We start from the raw sequence: 27,466 nt of genomic DNA, 5'->3' as shown, positions 1-27,466 counted from the left end.
TAAAAAATAAGTATCTTGATCTGTTAATGGTTCTACAAAACTCTTCCATTACTTCTTAATAGGATCCTTAGGTAATAAATAGTTGATACGATTCTTGACTGTAAATCTAACTAAAAAAGCCTGATCACCCAAAACGGGGTTCACGAGAGCTTATAAAAATGTATGTATATCATTTGGCTTTCAACATCCGAATACCGTTGACATATGTTTCACATAAATTCGGCACCTTACTCTCAAACTTCTTCAAGAAACGGATAAACTTTGACTCAGGATATTGTACAATTGTATAAAGCGCCGGTATATCTTTAACCAACTTCTTCTCTTTCAAGATTTTATAAACTTCATACCTAGGTTTCAGTCGTTTCTCTAAAGTCACCCACCATAGTCGTTTATCTAAAGTCACCCACCATAGTTCTGAACAACCACCAAATGGAAGAGATATCAAGACTTAAAAAAAAGTTACACTGATCTAGGAAATTCCTCATAAATTTAAGTGAACATTGAATGATTATTAAAGTATGAAAAGTAGAAGAGTAAGTTTAAAATGAAGAAATTCAAAGGTAACACACATTTATGAAAACATTACCGGCCTTGATTTTGTGAAAATGTCAAATCTTTTATAGCACTTCTTTATAGACGACATTGGTTGTTTTGCTTGAATTTTTTCCACCTTTATCGACAATAAGGACCTTCAAACCAGATTTGGTCGTAACCCTTGAAAGTGCGACATATAGTTGACCATGCGTGAAAACCGGACGTTGTAAAAACAATCCCACTTGAGCTAATGACTGTCCTTGGCTTTTATTTATGGTCCTGACAAAGCAAACAACCAAAGGAAATTGACGCCTTTGAAACTTAAATGGTATGCGGTTGTCTGATGGTGTAATCTTCAACCTTGGCATGTACACTACATCCTTGGTATGTACACTACATCCTTGGTAAATGGTCAACTAAATTAGCAATTACCGTGGTCAGCTTATTTGATGCTTCAATTTGCATGAAGTAAGCCGGGATAAAAAGGGTCAATAGAAAAACTGGTTTATAGCAATTGCAATTTTTTGTCAAAATTTTGACTTGTTTATCTTAAAATATGAGTGATTTAGGTTCTGTTATTTTTCTACAGCTCAAAGCATTAAAAGAGTTATACTTAGAAGGAAAGTGGTCAAATGGGTCAAAGTAATTTAAATTGTATCTCTGTAACACTTATAACCTTCTAAATTATCGTGTGTACTTAAAAAGAAACTGCTCAAATTGGGCATGCTAGATATTTTAATAAAAAAAAAACTTTAAAGAAAATTTGGGTAAACGTTGTTTCAAGTCAACCCAAACCCTCGGAAACAATTACCCATTTTGAGACCTTGATCCATTACCAAAACCTGTCCATAGCACCCATATTGTCACCTTGACTTTTGGAAACTACAAGTACATTTGAAGCCAAAGATACAATATAAACATGTAGGTTTTGTAACGCACCTGAAGCAACATTTCTAGTTCCTCAACGTCGTTTTCCCTTTGAGCGGAATATGGTGGTGCCCTGCTTGCTCTGGATATCTTTGACTCTATAGTAGGAGAGGTTGGTGACAAGGTTACATCTCCACCATCACTGCTCGAGGAAGAAGCAAAAGATGTTTTTCTTGATAAATAGAGGTCTGCCATGTCATCGTCGTCGTCCAGTAGTTGTTCAAGTTCATCTCGTACCTACAAGATAGAAATTCCACAGTTTTACAACCCTTGGCTTACATATATGGTGATACTCCTAGTCAGAACAAATAATTCTCAACTGCTAAGGATGTAATGTATTAACTTATATCGAACGGGGGAGCAACAAAGTTAAATGAGATGGAGAAGTAGAAAAAAAGGCATACTGTGTGAACCCGGTTGGTCAATCTTGTCATTGCACTCTTGAGCTTACGCACTCTATCCAGGTTACGACTTCTTATCTGCACATAACATAACTACTCACCATGAAGGTCAGCTCATCCAAAGCAGGGTAAGCATCAGCAATCAAATAACAACATATGACAATAATAGCAAGTTAATGATCAAATATGGATTAACTTTTCATTCCAACCATCGGGGCAGCACGTTATTGTAACATTGCAAAAATCAATATAGAACAATAATTTAAAAGACATATACAAATGAAAGTCTATATGTGCATAAAATATATTCAAATAACCATAAAGAATATATAACATTATAAAGGTTACCTATGTTGATGGTTACATGGGGATGGTCCACTGGATTCATAGCAACACCACGAACCTTGGGCCAACAGTTTCTCTTTCACGGAACTAGTGATAAGCATTACCAGCCTTGAGCATAGGCTTCTCAATACGTCCACCTCCTGCAACCTGACCAATCATAGCACGACAACCACTTGGTACGATTTTCTTGGCACCAGATGGAAGCTTGACCCTATATTGCCAACAAAAACCAAATAGATGCTATTATAATTCACAAAGACTTAACGACCAAGAGTCCAGAATGTCACAATATCACAACTATGAAAACCTAGCGATGACCATTAAACTATCAGATTCATCACATAGCAATAATCACTTTGAAAACTTGCATCCAGGATCCTTTATAAAATCCATATAACAATGTCAAGATTGACCACTTTTGCTGAGAAAACTTTCAAAATGAAATCACTTGACTATAAATCAGAGTAGCCCTCATGACCTATGAAATCCCAACTTTGCAGATTCTCAAAAGAGAATTAAAATAGAAAATATAAGCAGAATCCCCCAAATGTGTCGATTTGATTTTTTAGGTTGAAGACAAAAATGTAATAAGAATCGAATTAATTTTTTAGGGTTTGATAACCTCTCTGTTTGGATTTTTTGCTTGATTGTATTACGGAAGATTGGTTCCTGGTCTGAACGTGTTGCGGGTTTTTTTTTTTTTTTGATTTTTTTTTTTCCGGGCGCGAGAGGTTTTTTTTTTTAAGGGGAAGAGGATTTAGGTTGTGAAACATTTTTGGGGTAGGATGATGACGTAAGGCTTTCTAGAAATGTATGGCAGGAAAATGGACAGGCTGCTACATCAGATTTTAAAAAAAAAATCTTTTAGAAATAATCTTCTTTTATTAATAGAAGGAAAGGGATTTATTTATTTTATAGCGGGTGCGTAGCGTTTGGACGAAGAAGAATGAACAATGCATTATTAAATTGATTATTTTGTTGATAGTTCGTCACGGGTCAACTCTTACGAATAAAGTACATTTGTACCAAAAATTAGTCGCTTGCTAGGTGACTCCTTTTTGTCCAGACTCTTATGAATCGTTATATAAACTTGGACCGAGTAACGAGTCGGAAACATATAACTATCGTTATATTGTATACTATGGTTATATATTATATGTTATAATTCTTACTACGTTATTTTGTGTGTTATCCATGTATTTTAGATTCTTTTATTTGCAAATTTAGAGATAAATTGTAAGTTAACGACTCAAAATTATTGAATTTGTAATATTTTAATAAATCTGTTGAAATAATGAACTTATATTTTGTTTATAAAAACGTTATATGTATACAATTATACTATATTATGTAATATTTAAAATGTCCTGATTTTTATGAGCCGACTTACGTATCGATTTACGGTCAAAAAATTTTGTTTTTGAGTCGAGTAAAAAAATTACGAGTCGACTGAGTATGATGATGCACTAGTTTGGTTGGGTAAACATCTTTATAATACATTATTTAAGGGGGGAAAAAAACTTCTTGGCCAACCAAAAGCTTTTAGGCGATGGGAATGGGAATATTCTTACAGCTGTCCCACAATACATACATTATTATGTGGGAAACAAAAAAAACTGTAGTTTTACCTTTATTGATGTTTTTATCTTTAAGGGTGGGGGAGAGCTTCCCCACTCCTCCCCTCCCTTTCCCAATTTTGCTTCTCCTCCCCTTCCCTAATGCTAGAAATGCCTCACCACTCATCCCCTCTCCTTCCCACCCTTTTCTATTTAATTTACTTTTCTATCTATTTTTATTGTAAATAATAACAAAAACTAATTTTAAATAATAATAATAGTAATAATAATAATATTGTTGGGTCTTTTGGGTTTTATCAAAGTCATATTTTCCTTATAAACATGAAAAACGCAGCGGAAGAAATGAACCTTTCATTATGTTATATGTAGTTAAAATCAAATTTTAACATATAAAAGAAAACCCCAAACAATAAGGATCCATGTATATGAATGTCATACAATCAAAATAACAACCATAGGGTGTTTAGAAGACTACCTTCTTCCAAGCTTATGAGAAGGTTGATATGAAGAAGATGATGTTCCTAGAAATGCCAAGTCTTCAAGATAGAAGTACCTCAAGCTTGCATACCCCAAGTCTCCAACAAACACCCAAATATGCTAGGATTTAGACTTAAAAAAAAACTTTCTCCTTTTGCCTTGTTTGTGCCAAAATCAAGAGAGGAAAAAGAGAGAGTTTTTGCACTTGAAAGTTGAGAGAACACTATAGCAAATGCATGTAACAATTGTGTGTTTCCAATGTAGCTAGTGGGTTATGTAAAAAAAGCAAATGCATGTGCATTTTTGGGTGGGGTTGGCTGGCCACAAGGTGAGAAACCGGTACCGGTTGAACGGGACGGTGTTCAAACCGGTACCGGTCCGGTACCTATCTCCTACCCTACCCACTCCGTCCACCCTAACAAGATATATACAACTCCATATATATAATTCCCCAAAAGCAGCCGTCATATCCATTTCAAATCTCAAAACCTAGGTATTTTTTAACCATTAACTAGGTTTTTGGAAACATTCTTTTTAAAGAATAAATAATAATCATAGTAATTGGTAGATTTATTTATTTATTTTTATAAATTTTCCTTAAAATTTCGTGTCGCGATTCGACAATAAAAGGTCTAACATAAGTTATTCTAACCAGGTCAGTGTTAGAGAGCTTTTCAAAGTAGGTATGCTTATTTTGAATACCCAATTGAGAAAACCCTATTAACCAGCCCGGAAAGGACTACCTATATCTCAAAGTTGATTGAATGAAGATTCGAACCCGAGACCTATAATCCATCAGGAAAACTCCAAACTATTACACCACTCATCATTGATAATTAGTAGATTTAATAAATAGGACCCGAAAAAGATGAAAGAAGACCGTCCGAACATGAACCCTAAATCTAACGATCCGCGTGAACATAAAATTATGTACATATCAAAAATCATGTATATGTTTTAATTGATGTTAAAATAAAGTACATTGAATGAGGAAACATTCAGACCATCTTCATTCATGACCCAAATCAATTATATTAATTATTAGAAAACTAAGTTTCCTTTAAACACTCGTTTTATTAGAAATTAAATTTAGTTTAATGTATTAAAAATTGGAAAAGTATAATAATAATAATAATAATAATAATAATAATAATAATAATAATATAATAATAATAATAATAATAATAATAATAATAATAAAATCCTTGAGCATATTGCCAATTTAGATGTCACTGCTAAGCTCAATGAAACGACCTTTCCACCTGCCGTTAAAAAGAAATAATAATAACAAAATGATTGAATCCATTCACCCTTTTGTGTATTTATTATTATGTTTAATCATAATCAAAATTTATATAACTTAGTTTTCTTTATACATAAAGCTGTTTTTCAAGATTTATACCACACATGTATTGTCAATATGTACATCGTACAGAAATTAAAACTAGTTTATACATGTAGTCTTGCTAGATTAATTTTAATAAAACTGTTGTTAAAAAAAATAGTTTATACATGTAGTCTAGAAATAAGGTTTGAAAAATCATACAATATATTTTGAATCTGGTTACGATGTTATTTATTTGTAAATGCTAGTTAAAGAAACTTATACATTAGCCTAACACCCCGAAGATATCCAAGCTCGAAAGCTGAAAACTGGGAGCCTTTAACATGTCGGGAAGGGGGGGGGGGTTGTTAGAGACCTTTGCATATGGTCAAGTCGGACGATGTGGTGTCTCAAATGTTATTAATAAGTGTCGCTGTTATAAAAATAAAACCAAGATGATGAGTAAAAATATAGATACGATAATAGAGGCAAGTAGTATTTCTTTGAAGATAACTAGTTATATTTATAAAGTAACTAGTGTTGGACGGGTAGTCTCAAAATATAATAATCAAAGCTAAAAATTGGAATTCAAATATATTAAATAGATATACCGAAATCAATTTGAAAATTTGCTAGCTAAATAGCCACTCCATCGGTCAAAATATTCCAAAACTTATCCGCCCAAAGAAGAAACATACGAAAATTAACTCCATATAAATATTGATTCCAGTTTACCCTTTTTTTTTCAACATTAGTTAAATAAAATTTTACAGTTTCTTATATTCTAAAAGTGTAACCTATATAAAAATATAATTAATTATTTTTAAATTGGGTTAAAGTGTAAATTGGTGATGAAAAATCAAAAAATGTAAGTTAAATATTTTAAATTGGGTTAAAGTGTAACTTGGTAATGGGAAACCATAAAGTGTAAATTAATTATTTTAGATTGGGGTTAAAGTGTAAATTGGTGATGGAAAACCAAATAATGTAAATTAATTTAGATTAATATTAACAAAATTATAGAATTAATAAGGGGGGAGGATTAGACTCAAGGAGGTGGATTAGGGGTGTCAAATGTACCCCCAACCCATCTTTTAGTTATATTATAGATATGTTCACCAACCTCACTTATGTTAGGATTAGGATAATATATAATTGATGTTGTTGTTATCTGCTAATATATATATAATAAGGTCCTAAATTCATTTCTAAGCATGTAGGAACCGTTAGAATGAATTTCAACTTTGATTTAAAACCATTAGAAGTAAAAAAGTATTACCGTCAAGCTACATCACGTACGTATGAAATATATACTTTGTAAGCTATTAAATTAAAAGTAGTATCTCTAGCGTCGTTCGAGAGTGTTAGTATATATCACTATTATCTAGTACGAGTATAAATGTATGTGGATAGGTCTATTGTGAAACGCGTATGTCTTGAAACAAGCATCACGCACACATTAGCGAAAATAGAGTTTGTCATTTGATGATAACATGTATACTAATGCTAGAACCAATGAAACTGATATGTAGTTAAATCATTAGAATGTTAATGTTAATTTGGACGAAGAAGAATGAACAATGCATGGCCAAGTTTATTTGGGTTGTAAATTAATTATTAAAATGTTCGATCTCAACTAGACTACTATTTTATGATATTTCTATGAGTTACATACACTTGTTGGTTTTCAAGTAGAGTATTGAAGAAAGAAGAAGTAGAACAATATATTATAAATTGGAAAAGTAGGGAAAAAACAAAAAAAAAAGATTCAATCCATTCAGTTAGATTCTCCGTTTGGTTAATTTGTTGTGTTGACACCAAATCTCGATACATGGTTGGGTAAACATTTTATTTAATATATTTTTTTAAGGAGAAAAAAAAAAAAACTTTTTAGCCCTATCAACAAAAGACTTTTTTTGTAATGGGAATGTTTTTTTTTAATCATAGGGCTGTCCCGCAATACAATTATATATAATATATAATTTAATTTAATTATTATAAAAAGAAATTAATGAAATAGTTTTGTCTTTTTCAATCGCAACCGTTAAAGAAAGACCTAGGGTTTTATGTGGACCGTTGGATGAAAATATCTTCTTACAAAGATATATACAACTCCATGTATATAGGATTATTATTACTCTCTCCCTACAAGAAACCGTCATTTCCATTTCAAAACTTAGCCACCTACTACCTTTCTCTCTCTAAGTCTCACCAATGTCAAAACAAACAAAAATGACTACTCTTCAACGCAGCAGGATATCTAACAATGCAAGATGCTGGTATTAAACACCTAAGACGATCTACTAGCTAGACAGCATCCACCAAGGCCTGATACCGTTGTGCTCAAAAGAACTCTTTTTTTCTCCTTTATTTTCACTTTATTTTTTGTTTATAATTGTTATTTTCTGTGTAGACCTCTCCCGAAAGTCCACAATGGAGTCCAACAATTTCCGGCCTTTGTTGGCTGGCCAACGAAGATCTCTTCCTTCAAATAAGCTTAAAGTGTAATTGTGGAACTAGAATGTCCTATTTATTTCAAAAGTATAAAAATTTCAAAAGTATAATTGTTTAGAAAAAATCAAAAAAAACCTTAAAATACAGTTAAAAAATACTCATAGTAATAAAAAAAAGAAGTATACAAGGATTATGTTAACCATAAGTCCATAATGATTAAAGTCACATTTGCCATAGTAAAAAAAAGTAAAAAGTAAAAATTAACCGCACCTTAAAAATAATCGAGTTAAGAAAAAGTAAGCGGTGTGTTTATTTAGGTGCTAAAAGAAGGAAGGTTTTGGGGGGTTTGTTTCTTTTTCCTAAAATCCGCAGAGGGACGCCATGGAATCAGAGCTTTTGCTACCGGTGGAGCCACAATCTCTGAAAAAACTAAGTTTTAAATCAGTAAAACGCGCTCTTGATCTCTTTTCACCTCTTCACTCTCAATTACCCCCCTCTGATCCTCTCAGGTTTTCCTTTCTATTCCCCCCTTCATTCTATATACACACACATATATACATACATATATCTATATATATATATACTCCAATAATAATATAACCTAATTGTTTATTCATTTATTTATTTTTTCAATATTTCTTACAGCAAGAAGATACGTATCAGCCATAAGGTTAGTTTTAATAATTCTTACGAACTATTGTTTTTGATATTGAATTTAAATTAGGTTTTTTTTTTATGTGTGTTTTTTTATTGATACTTTTTTTTTTAATTTTAATTTAATAATGTGGATTTATTTTTGTGTCTGTTTCGGTGATGGTTATTAGATAGATGTTGAGTATGGTGGAATAAAAGCGTCTTCGAATCAGCCTGCGAAGAACACGTCGCAGAGTCAAGTTGCGCCATCTAGCTCAACTGCTCTTGCTAGCAGGTACCTTGATAATATGCCGTATATTGCATTGTTGATTATTGTATACGCTGTAGATATAGACTATAGAGGTCGTTTTATTTTGGCTAAAAATGTATAAATGTTAGAACTTGGATGTGAACTATGTGACGCACAATCAATGCTCAACGATAATCTTTTTCCGGTTTGTTTTAGAAATGATACTTTGTTGAAAGGGACCAAATTAATTACGGATAGGGTAGTAAGTAAACAAAATGACGAATTTATTGATATTCGATGCAATATAATGTTTTGAACTACATTAACCTTTATTTGTAGGTCCTGAAAAGAAGAGTGGTACTCAGAGTGATTTGTCCATTACTCCTGCTATACCAAAGAGCATGTAAGCAGTTTTTTTTTTATTTTTTATTTTTTTTTACTTTGAATTTTAAGGCCTTTCCTGCCTGCATCTGTCCATACATTAATCTGTTTCTAGTTTATTAGCTGTTGAAGTTGAACTGATTTATGTATGTGAATTTCTGTTTGACAGAGGTGATGGTAATATGAATGCCAAAAGTACTGCTGTCATTCCTGCTCACGGGACTTCAGACAGGTTGGATTTGCTTTTACTGCTTATTGTTATCAAGAAAGTTGTATTTTTTTTACCTTGTTTTATTCATCAATCCCTGTTTCAAGTTTATCTGTACGGTCCTACGATCAACACTTTTTCAGGCAATGTTACTAAAGTGATAATAGTTTTACTGTTATACCATAGTTTGAAATATTACTTGATGCATTAGGAGTTAGGAGTGCTAGAAGCCTAGAAGTATATTAGAATCATGCAATGTTATTGGTTGCTAGAATACTTGAAACGCACAAGACCTGTTTTTTGTTTATATTTGTAATGAGTAGAATTCTGTTGGTGCCTTATGTTTGAAAATTCAAATGTGACATTGTTATCCAATATGCTATAATTGCTTTATGCTACCTTGAGTTTGATGATTAGGGTATTATATAAGGTTATTTGTTTGCATCAGCTTCTTCTTTTACATCTGCAATCAATGTAATTTCTTGTGAAGTTTTGTCTTTCTGTTCGTAATAGTTTCACTCGTTTCTTGTAGGAATCTCTCAACTGCAGCCCTTATGGAGAGAATCCCTAGCAGGTGGCCGCGTCCTGTATGGCATGCTCCATGGAAGAACTACAGAGTGAGATTCTTAATCGTAATGACTTTTGTTTGCATCATATCAAATAAGAACGTTTTATTAGCATACTTGAGTTGAGTTTTTTCAAATTCCCAGGATAGCCCTTATGCAATATATATTATAGGGCAAGAAATCGATAGTCTCTGCTGCTCTGCATGATCAATACCCACATACAGATGAATAGTAAAGCTATGTTAACTATATTTGTTTTGTGACTCAGTTTATGCAGTATATAATTAGTTGGTATTTTTAGGGTAAATTAAGGGGTTATTGCCGATAAATTAACCTAACTTTTACCGATAAAGATCTTGTGAAGAACACCACACATTCGCATGTGCTAAGTTCCATGTAAAAAATTACTTTGGTAAAGCTTCTATCAAATTATGTTTCTGTATCATTATATATGTATTACAATAATGGTAATTTGTGGGTCAAGCATTATTAATTTTTAATTATTTTAGTATTATGCTTTCTTTGGTTGCTACTTTCTCATTAATTAGTTAAAAAAAATAATTTTTACTTTAATTTTTGATCAGTCCCATTTGGCTTGAAATTCCAATCAGCTTATATGTGCTATGTGATAATCTGACACATATATACTCAACGCAAGTGGGAGCCTTTTTTTATAAGTATATATATAATGTCTCTAGTTGTTATTTTTTCCTAGCTTGTCATCGGCTTGTATTTTGCATGTATGTATGAATTAAGTATTAATTGTTGTAATAATTAATAATGTGTCTTAGATGTTTATTTTGCTTATCATGTAAAAAGCAAAATAAACATCTAAGACACATTATCAAATATTACAACAATTAACACTTAATTCATACATACATGCAAAATACAAGCCGATGACAAGCTAGGGAAATATAGCAACTAGAGACATTATATATATACTTATAAAAGAAGGCTCCCGCTTGCGTTGAGTATATATATGTCAGATTATCACATAGCACATAAAGTTGATTGGAATTTCCAGCCAAATGGGACTGATAAAAAATTAAAGTAAATTTTTTTTTTTTAACTAATTAATGAGAAAGTAGCAACCAAAGAAAACATAATACTAAAATAATTAAAAATTAATAATGCTTGACCCACAAATTACCATTATTGTAATACATATATAATGATACAGAAACATAATAAAGATAGAAGTTTTACCAAAATAATTTTTTGCATGGATTATTTTCTTTATAGACTTGGTTGAAATAAGATATTTTAGCACTGTTATGACTTTGAACTCATGTTTTCGGGAATATATTTATTATATTCTATTTCTTTTAGCAGTATCTATATAATTCCATGCCGTGCTGTACTTTTCATGACACCTCATGTTTCCGCCAACGGTGGGGTGTTACATTGATAGTGAAAGGATGGTGGTTGTCAACGTCCTATTGGCTCCATGTACTTCTATGCAAGAACATTTGTCTTATTTACCAAAATGGGTATGAGAGAGAAGACCCTAGTTTTGGTCCCAAATGTACCTTTTCCATCCAAGGTAAATTACAATTGGAGAAACCACCATGTGACTTTTGTCTTCATCTGATTTGAATTCTTCCCACCTTAACTAACAAATTGGGCAGCATACAACCCGCTGAAGAGTGTCACTGGACTCGCTGACGACCAACGTCAGCGAGCAAGTCTTATCAACGAATCCAAGAGTCAACAACTTCCTACTCTCTCCAACTTGGCAACCTGTTCCTTAACCCTCTGCTCCAACCCGGCTACATATTCCATTGTCGAAAGTTCCATCACCTCCATCTGTTGGTTGAGGACTTCATTCATTCTTTCCAGATCATCAATCTTCTTGTCTTTTCTCTCACTCTCCCCATATAAATGTTCAATGGTATTCGTGGTGATAAACGCATCTACTTGACCATCAGCAGACTTAGTTTCTCTCAGAACCACATTCTCAGCCTTTGCAACGTTACTTTGTTCAATAAGCACCTTGATCACATCGTCATAGTACCGGGAATCCACTAGCATGGCACTAGACGAAGTGCGATCATCTGCCGGTGAATCCTCATACTCAAACGAGTATTGGTTGAGTTGATTCATTAAACTTGGGGCACCCAATTGCATCCTTTCAATGGCCTAAAGCAATAAAAGGTTCAAAAGTAACTTCTCAAGACACTATTTGTATATTATGCATGTATTTTCAATTTTCACTCTTCAGCGGGTTGTATACTGCCTAATTTGTTAGTTAAGGTGGGAAGAATTCAAATCAGATGAAGACAAAAGTCACATGGTGGTTTCTCCAATTGTAATTTACCTTGGATGGAAAAGGTACATTTGGGACCAAAACTAGGGTCTTCTCTCTCATACCCATTTTGGTAAATAAGACAAATGTTCTTGCATAGAAGTACATGGAGCCAATGGGACGTTGACAACCACCATCCTTTCACTATCAATGTAACACCTCACCGTTGGCGGAAACATGAGGTGTCATGAAAAGTACAGCACGACATGGAATTATATAGATATTGCTAAATGAAATAGAATATAATAAATATATTCCCGAAAACATGAGTTCAAAGTCATAACAGTGCTAAAATAGCTTATTTCAACCAAGTCTATAAAGAAAATAATCCAAGGCATGTAGCCATAAAGTCTGAAACTAAATAAAGAGCACTAATCTCCGAAGTCCAGTCTAGCATAACAATCTTTATCCTCGATTAACCTGAGCACATGAAAAGTATACTAAAACATGTCAACACAAAGGTTGGTGAGTTCGTAGGGTTTAAGTCAAGAGTCTAATAAAAGAAATAAGTCTTTTGTCGATTGTTTAAAGTCTAAACCAGTAATAATTCAATATATAACGAGCAAAGTTACGCCATAATAAGTCCAAATGCCTCAATGTCACAAAGTCCGGCCTTACGGTACCTGCCTTAGTCCAAAGTCTCAAGTCTCAACACACACAATAAGTACGTCCAAAGCACAACAAACAACACATAATCACATACATACAACATGATCAAAGCACGTCATATGGCACAAGTAACTCTATACGCACAGGCTCAGTATTAAACATAAAACAGAAATCGACAAAACTGTTTGAAAATAAGTATACTTTCCACCCCAAAACTTGTAAAAAGAGGGGCTACGAAACTCACCTAAAAGCAGCACAAGCACAAATACCCTAGATGAACGAACAAGAACACGAACAGTCAAATACACTTGAAATGAGCTCACTATCTGTCCAAAAGTCATACATTGTCCACAAGTCATCCAGTAAGTACTTACTTAATTGTATAAGTCCATGTCCTATACTAGTGTCTTAGGAAATGCCATTATATCTCATCAAATGTCATACTATTATTAATAGTCTTTTTGTCCTTATAAGTTGTCCAAGGAAATAGTTCATTTAATAATGTCCCGTTTTACTGTTTATATCCGTTAAGTCTTCGTGTCAACGTCATTATAAAATATATTAAGTCCGGAAAGTCATATAGTTGGTACATCGTCTTTACAAAGTCTTTTTATTCTTTGTCTATCCCTACATTATATAAATCTCACTTCAAAATTTGTTAGTTATTGCCTATGTGGCATGCTTAAAAATGCAAGAAAGCCCAAAAATAATTACAATATTGCTCCTTGAAAGGTCTACGGATTAGTTATGCTTTTAAGAAGTTCAAATTTTCGAAAACGGATTAGTTATGCTTTTAAGAAGTTCAAATTTTCAAAAATTTGAAAGTGTAACCGTTCGTGTATTGCCTGTGGCGGTTACTTCCTTGCATGTCTATGTCTATATAAGGCCACTTTCATTCAGTTTTAAGGCATTTCAAAACAAAAACACATTTCAAAACGTAAACACATAACATAACAATTTTAGCATGGCTTCACTAAACCATATTTCAATTAGAATTTAGCGTCCACATAATAAGCCATGTACGATAACGGTTAGAATTTTGCGGCTATGGTAGCAACCTCTATATGGAGATGTTAATAACATAGGTAGTATTGAGATGATCCTGATGGACGAACATGTAAGTATTCATTGTTTGTGAATTTTTCTTTTTTATTAGATTACTTTATATATTGTATTGTATACTGTATATATATGCAGTATATCATATTGGTTAATATTTATTTTTAGAACAGGGAGATCGTCTTCAAGCATCAGTTAGGAAAAACTTGATGAAAACCTTTGAGCCTTTGTTAATTGAGGGCGAGACAGGGAGGTTCACAAACTTTTTTGTGAATGAGAATGTTGGTTCCTACATGATTCTAGACAATCCAGTGAAGATCATGCTTCATAAACTGAGTTCGGTTAAGGTGTTTGATAACTTTGATGGTCCGCTTCATGGATTCATGTTTGTGTCTTTTCGTGATATTTGGACGGAAGAGTGGAAAATAATCAAGTCATTGGTATGTCTCTAATTTATGTAGTCAAAAGTTATAAATAAATTTATGCTTCTATTTTCCCTATTTGCGGTTATATTCGACGAATGCAGATGTTATAGGACATGTCAGTGGATGTTCCGATGTTGTGTTTGGAGAAAAAAGTGGTCATCCCAATAAAAGGCTTGATATTCAATTGCAGGATTTGGAGTAATACTTACTTTTATTGATTTTATTTTTTTTTTTTTTTTTTTTTTTTTTTTGCTTTACTGAGTACTGATCTGAATTTGTGTTTTTGAAGTGGTGTTAAACTTAAATGTACATTTTGGGACTCTTATGCTGATGATTTTAAGGCCAAGTTTGCTGAAGAAAACTGTGACATCAATGTTTTAGTGATTCAGTTTGCGAAATTACGTGAATGGAGAGGTAAAATGATGATCCATGTTACAGTTTTTAACCTTAACCGCCCATTTTTAAAATGACTTGGTGGTTGTTGTTTAGATTATGGTTTTGGATTAATTTGTTGTTTTAATATATACTAATTCAAATTTTAATTATATGTAACTTTGGCAGGTAATTATACTGTTTCGCATGGATTTCATGCGGCAATGCTTATGATAAACACTGATGATATACCTGAAATTAAGAATTTCAAGCTAAGGTTGAATTATAATTATAATGAATAAGTTGTTTACTTTATATTGTTACGTTCAGTTTTTTGATTTATATATGATTCCCAGATTTGTTGATATTGTAGGCAAATCTAAATGATGTTCTTTGCTTCCAATCTTGACGTATCCAAATATTATATTGATAACCAACACTTTGTTTACACCGTCACAAAAATTTCACGTGATGAAGAGTTAATTAGGGGCCTTGATACTATATTCCATAGAGTGATCAGGTATTAACTATTGTATTTTATGATATGATTTCGGATGATATAAATTTTGGAATCAAATAATTTGTTACAATATAGACCGTATGTTGGCATTGTATAATAATCAAACTTACATTATTCCAAATGGCAGTTAGGGAGTACTTTGAAAACGAGAGGAAGAACATTGAAAACATAATCAAGCCGAATCTTGGAGTTGTAGATATCTTCAAACGCGAAAATTTGCAGGTTATCCTTTTTTTCTAAGATTTCATTTATCAAAAAATATGTGCCATTTATAAACCTATGCCGAGTTATTTTTTTTTTAATTTTCAAATGAGATCTTGTGGAAGAGGTCAAAGACTCTGTTGTCGAGTTTAAAACCCACCAGCACATGGGTATGATGAGAGCGTTCGGGAGCAGGTATACTAAATTCGTGAATTTTGTTTTGGTTTTTACGAGTGGTTGGATCAATTATTTAAAGAGTGGTTAGATGACTTGGATCAATTGTTTGAAACAAGGTGTATTGTGTCTCACAATTAAGACTACTAAGGTAAAAGATCTATTTTAAATTACGTTGAGCAACACCATTGTCGAAATGCTCTTTTTAAGTATAGGGGCCAATGGATGGGGCAGGGAGTGATTGATGTTCACACACTTCTTTTGTAAACATACCCAAATCATTGACCCATTCACAAACAAGTTGGTCGAATACTCGAATAGCCACCTCTGTAAAAAAAGTGGAAGAAAAGAAACCACAAGCCTTCATTTATTTTCTGCTCAACCCTAAATGCATTATAGTATGCTTCTATAATCAGTTGTAGTATAATAGATTAATAGGTTAAAGTAGTGATTGAGTTTGCTTTTGATGGTTAAACACAGAATACTAGAATAGCTACATTTTGTTCGGTATATAAAAAACCAAAAGACTTCTCTTGTGGCTTCAATTATAAGTAGGGACTCAGATGTGAAGAAGAGTGGCTGATGCAGATGGGTTTGTAGCAAATTTTGTGGAAAGTGAAGAAATTGTACATTTAAAAAGGATATACAACATCGATTGTACAGGTATACCTCTATATAATTCTGTGTTTATGTTTATTTGCAAAATTAAAAATAGGCTTGCTTCATCATGCTCTTGCTTAGAGGTGGAAAAATGGGCTAGCCAGGCAGTTTGGGTAATGGGTCAAAATTGGTCATTTTTGGTACGGTTTAGAGTAGGTCATGTTTGATTCTTTGAAAAGTTCAACTACTCTTTCCAATTTGATTAGAACTTTCATAGATAACATGCGAGAATACAAAAACTACAAACACCAATAACAAACTAATTAGTGTCAAAAGAAAAGATATAGTTTATTTTAACATTAAGGTTACACCCTGGGCAACTTTTTTCCGTTGAACATTTTCCACACAATCCTGATTTTTATTATACAACTTACTAATAGTGAAATATTTGGAAATTTAGACATTTACACTTTAATGTGCTCTTGAAATTTGCAGGGCACATGATTTTAGCAAGTCTAGATTCGACCCTATAACTGCCATAATATGTGATCAGGTGCTTTCCATTATGGAATAAGTTTTTTGTTTGTGGTATACATTGATTCCGAGTTCCTTTGGATTGTATTGGTCATTTTTTACCTATTTATCCGGTGTGAGAACGAGTAGCATGTTGACGGCATGAAGTCACCAATGCTGATAAACTAATATCCGGATGCACCATTATCGGTCAGGTTAGACACAAATCATCATGTTGGCACCATTTGGTTTTTATATTAAATTAAAAATCTTTTTTGGCTTATGGTTCTGCAACTCTGCAAGTTAAGGATCAATGCTCAAAAGATGTCAAGACCTGGAGCAGTTAAAGATCAAGCAACAACAGACAACACAGTTCTTGACCAGCTTTGAAAGGTACATGCTTTTCTGCAAGATGTAAAAGGGGTTCACTAGGTTGAAAGGAGGCCAAAGCATATTAAATGCAGGGCCACCTTAAAAAAAATCCTTTTATATGGCATTTTAGGTCAATGGCATGCAACATGGAATATGACACATCCTGACCCAAACCCTGTATAACAGTTACCCAACCTGCCCAATTCACCAACTCAAAGACTCAAAGATTAAGCATTTATATGTTTTTATATTGTTAAAGTTGCTTCAAATGGTCATTCTCATTTGCAGGTTCATGATGTTTTTTGCGGATATGGGTCATATGTTGAGGGTCTGTTGTAATCTCTAGATTCATTCATGATAATTCATGTCCAATGCTACAGTTGGTGCGTTTTATAGCTGCTGTTTGCTGGTGGTATCTTTGTGTGTTGATATAGACTATTAGTATGGTTCTACTTCTATATTTAGTTAAAGACAAAATGTCTTCAAATGCAAATTTTTTTTTTTTTTTTTTTTGTTATCGCCATGAAAGGTTTGATATTTTGGTGTCATAAGGTCAGCGTTTCTCCCCCTTTTTATGTAGAATGTTACTCTGTATAATAGTAATCGTATATATCGATGGTAATACTTTCTTTATGCCATTTATCCACTTATCAGTTTCATGTTGATAAGACAATGAGGCAGTACACTTTTTCACTATTTTCTTCCAAATAAGTAAGCCTCTTTTTCTTTTATTTTCCTATTTTTATTCTTGATATATAATATAAAGCATCAAACTTTAAGTCTTTGAATCCAAGCTTGTGGTCTAAATGTAGAATCAATTGTGTCAATAAAGCAAAACCACCCGTTGGATGTACTGTAGTTGCAGGCCAACCGTAGATCATTGGTCGTGATATCAAGGCTTCCAATAATCTTAATGATTATAATTTTGAAGAAAAGGTATGTGTGTGTATTCATTTATCTGGTTGAATTGATATGTCAGGTTACTGATTTTGGGCTTGCCAATATAACTTCTGATGTAGCTACTCATGTCTCTAATATTGTGATGGGAACTTTTGGGTATGCCTATTTCCTTGATCAGAATGGGTAAGATCTCCCGCTGTTACTATAAGTCACAACGGGTTAGCACAATGTTGTTATATTCACCTGCTTGACCCATAACTTTCTTTCCATTTATTTATATATTTGTTTGACCCGTTTAAGGTTGACCACAACTCCTATCAACCGTTGAAGTAACCGGCTGAAGTTCCTACTCTAACATCACCTTCTTATATCAGCTTCTGTTAATAGGAAGGTCATGTGAGTTTTGTGGCAACTAACTCTGTCCTTGCAGGGTGATGATTCAGATGACGACAATGATGATGAAGATCTTAAATCTGTTAGTAGTAAGATCTGTTAGTAGCTACTGAATGCAAGAGTTTGAACGATATACACGCTGGAAAGGGAAAGGGTTGGTTTAGAGTGGATACTAGAAGTGTTAGCTTAAGTGAAATCGCTTGAGAAGGCAGCAAAAACTCGTGGCCCGCAAATTGTTAGGTATTAGATATCTTGTCAAACATTATTGGTGGATATGTCGTACTGGGAGCATTTCGACATAGGGTTTAGTATCCGAAAGCGTAAGGAACTTTTACACATTTCCTATTGTATGAATGAAACTTACATTTGGTGCATTGTAGGAAGAAACTTTGTAAAACTGTTCAAATAATGTAACATTTTTATATGCACCAATCAGAAACTTACACGTGGCAGCTCATATCTTTTGCCACGTATACAAATTTACATTATTTGAACAATTTTCCAAAGTTTATTCCTACAATGCACCAAATATAAGTTACATTTATACAATAGTAAAAGTATAAAAATTTCTTTCACTCCTGGATACTAAACCCTTCGACATATGGTTCTAACTTCTAAGTTTTTAGATTTAAGGTACTACTATACATGAATCAAGTAATACAATCTTTTAGTGAAAGAAACCGAAAATACCTTGGTATAAAGCAAGTACATGAACCGTGAATCTGGGTTCTACTTAAGTAATATTTTCATGTTATTTTTTACTTCTTTTTTGAACAGCAAATATTGCAACTCTCTATATGCCCCAAATAATCTTAAACTACCTCATTGTCAGGGTTTAACCTTGGTCTTTTACACCAAGAGGCAAGACCTCTGCCACCCCACCGGGTGCCTTTTTTTTTAATAGCAAATATTACAATTGTATATATACCCCAAATAATCCTAAACTATCATGTTATGTTGTTGCCATTAGATATGAGTATATGACCGGTGTATATAGGGAAGTCATAGGAAAGCCAGAGGTGGTAAAAATAGTGGCCGGTTGGGAATTGGGTTAGTGTTAAAATGTGTAATTTTAAGTTCAAGTCATAACAAGGTGTGCCGGCCGAATTGCAAACGTGGTTTTCTGTTCATTTATTAAAATTCTACGATCAAATAATGCGAAAAAGTTAATTACAAAAACTATAATACTAAAAAATTCATAACCTCTTGCGATGAAGTTGATTTATGCAATTTTTAACCTGTACGTACTTGAAGAGTTTTATTGAAAAATATCTGATAGTTGTAATTTTGCATTTTTAAGAGATTATTATAAGTTTTTTTTAGTAAAACTTGCATGTAATATTAATGGATTTGAAATGTTCGTATAGGAACACATAAACAACACTTAGGATATTAATATTAAGATATAAATTATGCAATACTTATCTTTGTATTTACTTTTCGGGTTGAGGTTTACTGTATATATTAATTGGTCATTATCATTTTACTATATTGAATGTCTTAATAAGAATAGAGTTATTCAATCCAAGTCAATAATGTCTTAATAAATAATTGATATTAAATTCTTATGTCATCTATTTTATAGCCATAATAATGATAATGATAAATGATGAGTTTTCTTTTTCTATAAATTACAATGACAAATGAAAAAAAAGTATGAGCTTTACTAATTACAATGGTTTACAAGTTATAAGACACATGCATACAAATATATAATGGCAAAACATGTCAACTTTACTACACATTCATGCATTTGACCAAGTTAGGTATGCCGATAACTGTAACATCACATATCTAATGTATGTGAAGCGGTGAAGTAGGCCAGACATCAAATGGGTAAAAGATAAATGTCCCTTACAATTAATCTCCCATAGAGTGTTGAGTTTCTATTCCTAGAAAAGAAGGCCGGCTAAGAGTAACGGTTATGAGATGAAAAATGTCTAATTTAATGATTGGCTTTTATGCTTTTGAGAAAAACTTGGGCATAGTTGATGAACAAAGTCAAATGGGGAAGGAAAGGTATGTAAAACGCCAATCAACTCACGTTTTTGGATATCAAGGTTGATGCTTTTGTTTTTAAACTCTTTTTTCATACTATTGCGTTCATTTTTTTCGTATCAACTTACCTTGATTGCAATGTATTCTGAGTTCTGACTAATTCGTTCCCTCTCAGAGCCTACTTAGACCTGGGGGTGTTATTAACAATCTGCCCAAATGTATATGCTGGAAATTTACAAGCGTTTATCACTTCAATTGCGGAACTTATCATAGATTCCCTTGAAGGTATGCTTAAATAATGGGTTTGCATTATATGTGCATCACATGTTTGTGTCCTCCAACCATTGAAACTTCTGTTGTTTTTCCTTTTAATGGCAGAATTCAAAGGTAAAGGTCAGGTCATCCGAGATTTATAAACATAGGGAATCCAGGAGTTTTTGATGACAAATCATTTAAAGATGCAGATCTTGACACCATTAAACAATAAGAAACTGTACTCCATTTCCCCGAGGTCAGTGAAGATTAATATGGAGTGTTTATACCTTCCATCAGGTTAAATGGTTGTTTATTTGAGATAGGGTTTTTAAATAATTGATTCCCATCGTTGTTGATTGTTTGAGATTTTTCTATTAAAAGCAAAGAAAACTGAAGCCATTCAGGTATCAATTAAGAGATTTTTGAAATTTCAACATTACGGTTCTTATTTTTGATTTTATCTCTTTTGATTTTCCTATATAATTTCATGGAAAGTCACTTGATCATTATAACCAATTCCCCAGTTTCTCATCTACACAAGTTGTGTACTTATCGAGTATTAAACAAAAGATTATTTTCAAAAGAGAATCTTTTTTATTTGCTTATATACATTAGGATTGACTTTTAGGCTTTTAATTTGTTAGTTGGATTTTGAAGATACGAAAGAGGATGATCACGATTTCATAATGGTTGAAGGAAGAAGATGACGATTACAAGATTTCATTGGTATGACATATAGTAAACTTTCTGACGATCCTTTTACTCATATAATCAATCCTACAAAATAAATTATCTCAATGTATTACTTTAAGTTAAACTATAAGTATAACTGTAGATTGAGTATATATATTTGAGGATAACATACCTGCTGAAACAAAGAGGCAATTACCTACTTTTCCTCTCACATAACAAGGATTTTAAAAACATGGGAATATTGATAATTGGTTTATAATGTGAAATGCATGGGCGCCTATTTATTAAAGTAGGTATTATTTTACATATATATATTAATAGTTTTTGTTATCTAATACTAACTGTAATTCTTATATAAGTTTCATTATATTTGTTTGTTTGACTCTGTTTTTGAAGTTGTCGGATCTTTCTAGCCGGTGACACACATCAGTTACTTGATGAGCCAAAAAGGAAATATAGATTCAGTTACTCGATGAATTTGCATGCTTAGGTAAGAATTCTATCTCCTTTGGATTTTGAAAGATTTTTTGTGGTTGTAGGACTTCAGTCGATGATGCGTCGATGATGCCTGACTTTAGGCGCCAAGTTTTTTGATAGTTCACACCACCTTCACAATACTTAGTCATGAAAAAATGTGGTTGACTTGGTAGATCGAGATGAGCTGATATATAAATTTTTTTTCAATTTGTGATGAATACGAAGCTCAATTGGATTGCATAATATTATTCGGACATATGTATGGATTAAACATGGAATTTATGAGTCACTTCTAGAACCTTTTGTTGGTCGATAAAGAAATGAGAGATTCATTAGGTTCATAATTGCCAGACAAAGTTACCAATTGTCAGTCGACGTTACTGCCTAAGGTGATGAATCAGAACTTGGGCCATCACCAAAAGGTTCTTTCAATTTTAGATCACCTATGAAATATTTCTCAAGTGATTACCTACGAGTTACGAGTGATAATGGTAGTCAAGGCTAACTCTACACCATGTTATCAAGAGCCTCTCATGTAGTATTTCAAATTTTGGTAACTGTGATTGTTACCTTCTTATTATATATATGGATTATATTTTTTTTTTTGTCTTATTTTATTACTTTAGTTAAATATGTGTAGTTCTAAATTTTTTTCCAATACAACCTTCTAATGTTAAAGAAGCATTTTTTTGTTTATGGTTAAGTAGTCAATTAAGCTATTGATTTGAACCACATGTCAATTAGACGGGTCTAAAGACATACTAGAATGGGATATTATGCTTATGGTGTTAATAACCTTTTAATTTTCGTGTTTGATCAAGTATTTTAAAAGAAAATAATTTATCCTCCTAAAAATTCTCTTAAAAATCCTCCCAAAACCTCTCAGTCATGACAAGTGTATTTCACTAACCCTCTTTCTTAATTTCAACTCTTGATTTTACCATTAAGAAGATTTTTATGAGGTTTAATTAAGAGGATTTATCATTTCTCATTTTAAAGATAGGGTTGCAACAAAATTAATATTATGGAAAATCGTACGAAAATAATGCTCTCTACATCTACAATACACACCAGAATTACATAATTAGAGATACAAACATATATTTTGCATTTAAATAATGGGTAAATACTACGAAAAGATTCTCACAGTTTGACTTTTTTTTTAGTTCTATCACTCTATCCCATTCAAATAAATAGTTTCACAAAAATTAAAAGATTTTAATACATGTGAAGTTAATTCTAACGACAAGACAAATAAAAAAAATATGAAAACTATGTAGTCAAGTTTCTGAGAGATGATTTCCTTACCCGTTTAAAATAGAGAGAGAGAGAATTGAGATGTGAAGATTGAAAAGATGAAGAAAGAAGATATGTGATGTTTTACAAGTTGTTTTGTTCACGTTGTAAGCTAAAAGCCTAGAATGGTTTTTTGTATTTAATTGACTTTAGAAGATAACTGTATGATAAAATAAATATAAGGGTATAATTTATTTATTGCTAATCCTGTAAACGTTTGTGTTTGTAACGCTTAATTTATTATCTACTGCTTAAGCTTAATAATATAAACAACGAAATGCACTTTTGGTCCCTGCGTTATCACCTCATTTGCAAGAATCATCCAAACATATGCAAATTGGCATTTTTGGTCCCTGTGATATCAACTAATTAGTGGCGATCTCAGTCCAAAAAGACAGATCCATTTATATTCTACCGTTAATGGCATCATGTGCCCCTCATGTGAGGGGCAATACTGTCTTTTCATATAAAAGAGGACTATTCTTGCAACTAACTATACATGTCATTATCATCATCAAATCATCTGTGAGATATATATATATATATATATATATAGAGAGAGAGAGGGTGAATTTTTTCTTTTTATTTTGAAATAGATCCTCAAATCTTTTTTATCTTCATATATATGTTCACTAGCTAATTCACCCGGGTTCAATTCGGGTATTCTAAACAAGTTTTGTAAATATATGTCTATTATCATAATAAAGCATAAAAAAACCATAATGTAAAAATGTCTACTTTTTTAGTGGCAAGTTATCAATGTTGATATAATGAAAAGAGAAAATTCAACCTTTACTACATCCAAAAAAGAAATGTTAATATATTTTGGGATTATTTTACATTAGACTTGATAGTTTTAAAAAATTTCAAATAAAAAGACTAAAAACTAAAATTCAAAAGATGATGTCATAAATTAATTAGATAAAAATAAAATAAGAAAAGGTTTAATGATGACAAATATGATTTTCTTAAAAAATATAGATGTCATCACAATTTTACTTTATTTTTATAAGAGACTTTTCTTTCAATTCCTCAACATCAATATCACTACTATTAGATTTATATATATATATATATATATTTATATATATATATATATATATAATATAATATAATATAATTTATTGAATGAGATCCATATAAATAAAAAGCCAGGTTACGAAGATTCGAAAATGAAGATCCGACCAAGAAGATCCGGTTTCGAAGAATGGGTGGTGGAAGATCTAAAGGTAGCGGGTGCAGTGGATCTCAAAAGCGACGGCAGTGGTAATTCAAAAGGGCGACGACGATGGTGGTGCAATAGTGGTGGTGGCTATTAAATCATTGATTGATGGTGGTGTATGATGGTGGTCCTTGGTAATAGCAAAGATAGTGATGGTGGGTAGTAAAATAAAGAAGTTTTTGAAGGTGAAGGAAATGCTTTTATTTTTGTACCAACACACAAGGAGAAATTGCTTTTGTTTTTTTATTATTATTTTTGCAAAAATGGTCCTATAGGTATTAAATGGACGAAACTACAAAGTTAACTTTTGACCAAGATTGCAACGGATGTGATATCACAGGCACCAAAATCGCACTTTACAGCTCTTTGGACCGAAATTACAACGGATCAGAGGGACCAAAAATGCATTTTGTTCTAATATAAATCTATATTTTTGTTATTAATCATACATTATTTTTTATTTCATTATCTTAATATTAACAGTAACACAGTTATTATACTATCAAAATTTGTTGAATAATGTATCGTCTAATACTCTAATATGCACATAACACAATTATTATATTATTCAGATATTATAATCCATGTATCGCGGTTATTTTCTTACTTAATGGGTGGTTAGTTTTAAATTTAAAAAAGAAGTTATAAACCTGTATTTACATATATTTACATACAGTTGATACAGTTTTCCACTAACCTATTTGATTTCAGAAATTCGATAGAACATATCATGTGATCATACATTTATGGACACTATCTATAACTGTCATAACTTTGAAACACTTATACAATCAGTTATTTTAACAATTAACTACCCTTCATAAAAAAAAATAAAAAATAATGATGGCATTTCACACAAAGTTTAGGTTCATTTCAACCTTTGAAGTGTTCTTTTGTTGATGTTGCTTCCAGTAAATTTAAGGACGTCATTTTGAGAAGATCGTTTATAATCGGACGACCAATTAACAAGTTTAATTTTGCATCTAACAATTTAATCTATCTTTTATCTGATTTTGGTGTTTTATCTACGGTCACCAATCTATCTGCATTCACAACTAAAGTCATTCATGAATTTTATGCTAATTTACGACTTAGCATAACTGATCATACATTTCCTATATTCCATCATGTTTTTGTAAGGGATCACTTCTATGAATTCTCGCCCAATATCAGTGATAAATATTTTGGATTGTCTGGTAATGAAACAATCGGCATTATTGATATTCATGACGTTGCTCAAACATTATCAAGTGGAATGGTTAATTCATGGCCTAAAGAAAGTTTTACTTCTAACATACTAATTCCAAAGTATAAGGCTCTTTTTGATGTTGGTATTTTTAATTGGGTTCCATCTTTAAATACCAACTTGGTTTCTGAATTGATGGGTAGAGTTCTGTATGCTATTGGTGACAGTATTGGTAAGTTTTATAATATTGGATCATTGTGTTTTAAGCAAATAACTAAAATTTGTGAGACGTATAATGAGTTTCATCCTATTATATCTCCCCGTATCATATATGGTATTATGTTGAATCAATATAATCCGTCTTCCGTATATGAGCCAATTTTTATTCCACGAGACAAGATTTATGCAGTTGGAAATGAATCTAATAATCCAACATGTTCTTGCAATAATGTCTCTGGTATACAAGAAGTTGATTATGAAGATGTAGCCAAGTTAATAAAACGGAAGAAATCAAGCATGAAGTCAACTTAATAATTTAATGTTTAGGTATGTAGTTTGTGGTTTTTTTATGTTAATATCATGTTCCCATGGATCTGTAATCGACACTATTGTAATTTATCCTCCTATTTATGATGTTATTGGCTTACACGATTATGATTCTAATTGCTTATGTGTATAAATTCTTAAAGAATAATGTTTGAAAAATTGCTTACGACTGCAAGCGCATCGCGCGGGTCTAAGCACTAGTATATATATATAGTCGTTATAAAGTCTAAGAAGTCCGATAAGTCATTACTATCGTTAAACGAATGTATAATTTATAAATGTTCCTTTCAACGTCTTTATAATACATATATATATATATATACTTAAATTAGTCCTTAATATATTTATATATATTAATTTAATTATTATAAAAATTTGGGATTAATAACATTGATCAAATTGTTTAAAAAGTAATTTAACTTTATTTAAAACTTTAATTTGACTAATTCATCAACTTAAACATTTCTGGCCGGTTTGACTAACTTTGACTAGTGTTGACCGGCGTTGACCGGAACAAAAATCGAGGTTCCGGATAGATCTATGAACCATAACCGATTTCCAAGACCAAATCACTAATACAATCCACTTTTACAATGATCTAACCAAGAACAACCCAAAAATCACATCTTACCCACGGTTTTTAAACAAATCCGGATTCAAGTTTCCGGATCTAAAAGATTTCAGGTTTAAACATTCGAATTTAAAGATTTCGGACCATAGCTCTTAGATTTAGAAGATTTCGGGTCAAGATTTCGGATCTATATATATATATATATACATACATATATACCTCCGATTTGTTTAACATAATGTAAGATTTTCGGATCCAAGAGATTTTCGGATATATATATATATATCTATAACCTTAAACAACCGAAAATTTATATATATATATTTTCTCATAGAAAATCGATTTACACAATCTAAGAAAAGATTTTCGGATTCATATGTATATATTTACATATAATCCGAAATATATATATATATATTTTGCCAAAACTCGAGTATACATAGATATATATATATAACATATAACCGAAAACAAAGAAAAGATTTCGGATTTAAGAGGAGGAAGGAAGAGATTTAAAGCCGAAAATGTATATATATATATACATAAAAATATCGTGTATATATATACATATATGACTAAAACGGGTTTCATACAACCGAATATATATATATATACATACACGAAAATCTTAATTTTTGAATGAAGAACACGCAAATAAATCAATGATTCGTGCCATACTTACCACGATCTAAACAAAAT

General features: G+C 32.0%; 1 protein-coding gene and 2 long non-coding RNA genes across 6 annotated transcripts; 2 read left to right on the top strand and 1 right to left on the bottom strand.

Moving 5' to 3' along the window:
- Window positions 1-27,466, bottom strand: LOC122595960. 4 transcript variants are annotated; one of them, XR_006323272.1, is made up of 6 exons: window positions 27,450-27,466; window positions 2,211-2,418; window positions 1,866-1,940; window positions 1,474-1,698; window positions 587-813; window positions 1-414 (listed from the first exon to the last, which is right to left on the bottom strand). It is a non-coding gene; the product is annotated as an uncharacterized LOC122595960 (long non-coding RNA). The 4 variants fall into 4 exon arrangements; XR_006323270.1 differs by lacking the exon at window positions 27,450-27,466 and adding an exon at window positions 2,515-3,041; XR_006323271.1 differs by lacking the exon at window positions 27,450-27,466 and adding an exon at window positions 2,830-3,041.
- Window positions 8,357-10,130, top strand: LOC122595959 (protein pleiotropic regulatory locus 1-like). Its single transcript, XM_043768447.1, has 6 exons — window positions 8,357-8,548; window positions 8,685-8,709; window positions 8,864-8,967; window positions 9,262-9,325; window positions 9,473-9,535; window positions 10,044-10,130. Exons 1-4 carry the CDS (start codon window positions 8,421-8,423, stop codon window positions 9,266-9,268), a joined length of 264 nt encoding a protein of 87 aa, XP_043624382.1. The 5' UTR covers window positions 8,357-8,420; the 3' UTR covers window positions 9,269-9,325; window positions 9,473-9,535; window positions 10,044-10,130.
- LOC122595961 lies at window positions 14,597-22,543 on the top strand. The gene is made up of 17 exons (XR_006323273.1): window positions 14,597-14,676; window positions 14,768-14,892; window positions 15,040-15,127; window positions 15,224-15,370; window positions 15,498-15,766; window positions 16,226-16,408; window positions 16,841-17,073; window positions 17,167-17,251; window positions 17,519-17,782; window positions 17,885-17,941; window positions 18,043-18,166; window positions 18,250-18,313; window positions 18,561-18,763; window positions 20,697-20,806; window positions 20,900-21,032; window positions 21,421-21,502; window positions 22,009-22,543. It is a non-coding gene; the product is annotated as an uncharacterized LOC122595961 (long non-coding RNA).

The sequence above is a fragment of the Erigeron canadensis genome, chromosome 4, assembly GCF_010389155.1.
Source record: "Erigeron canadensis isolate Cc75 chromosome 4, C_canadensis_v1, whole genome shotgun sequence".
NCBI classification, from domain to species: domain Eukaryota; kingdom Viridiplantae; phylum Streptophyta; class Magnoliopsida; order Asterales; family Asteraceae; genus Erigeron; species Erigeron canadensis.
Note: the sequence above shows the minus strand (reverse complement) of the source record. Positions and strands in the feature narration are given on the sequence as shown.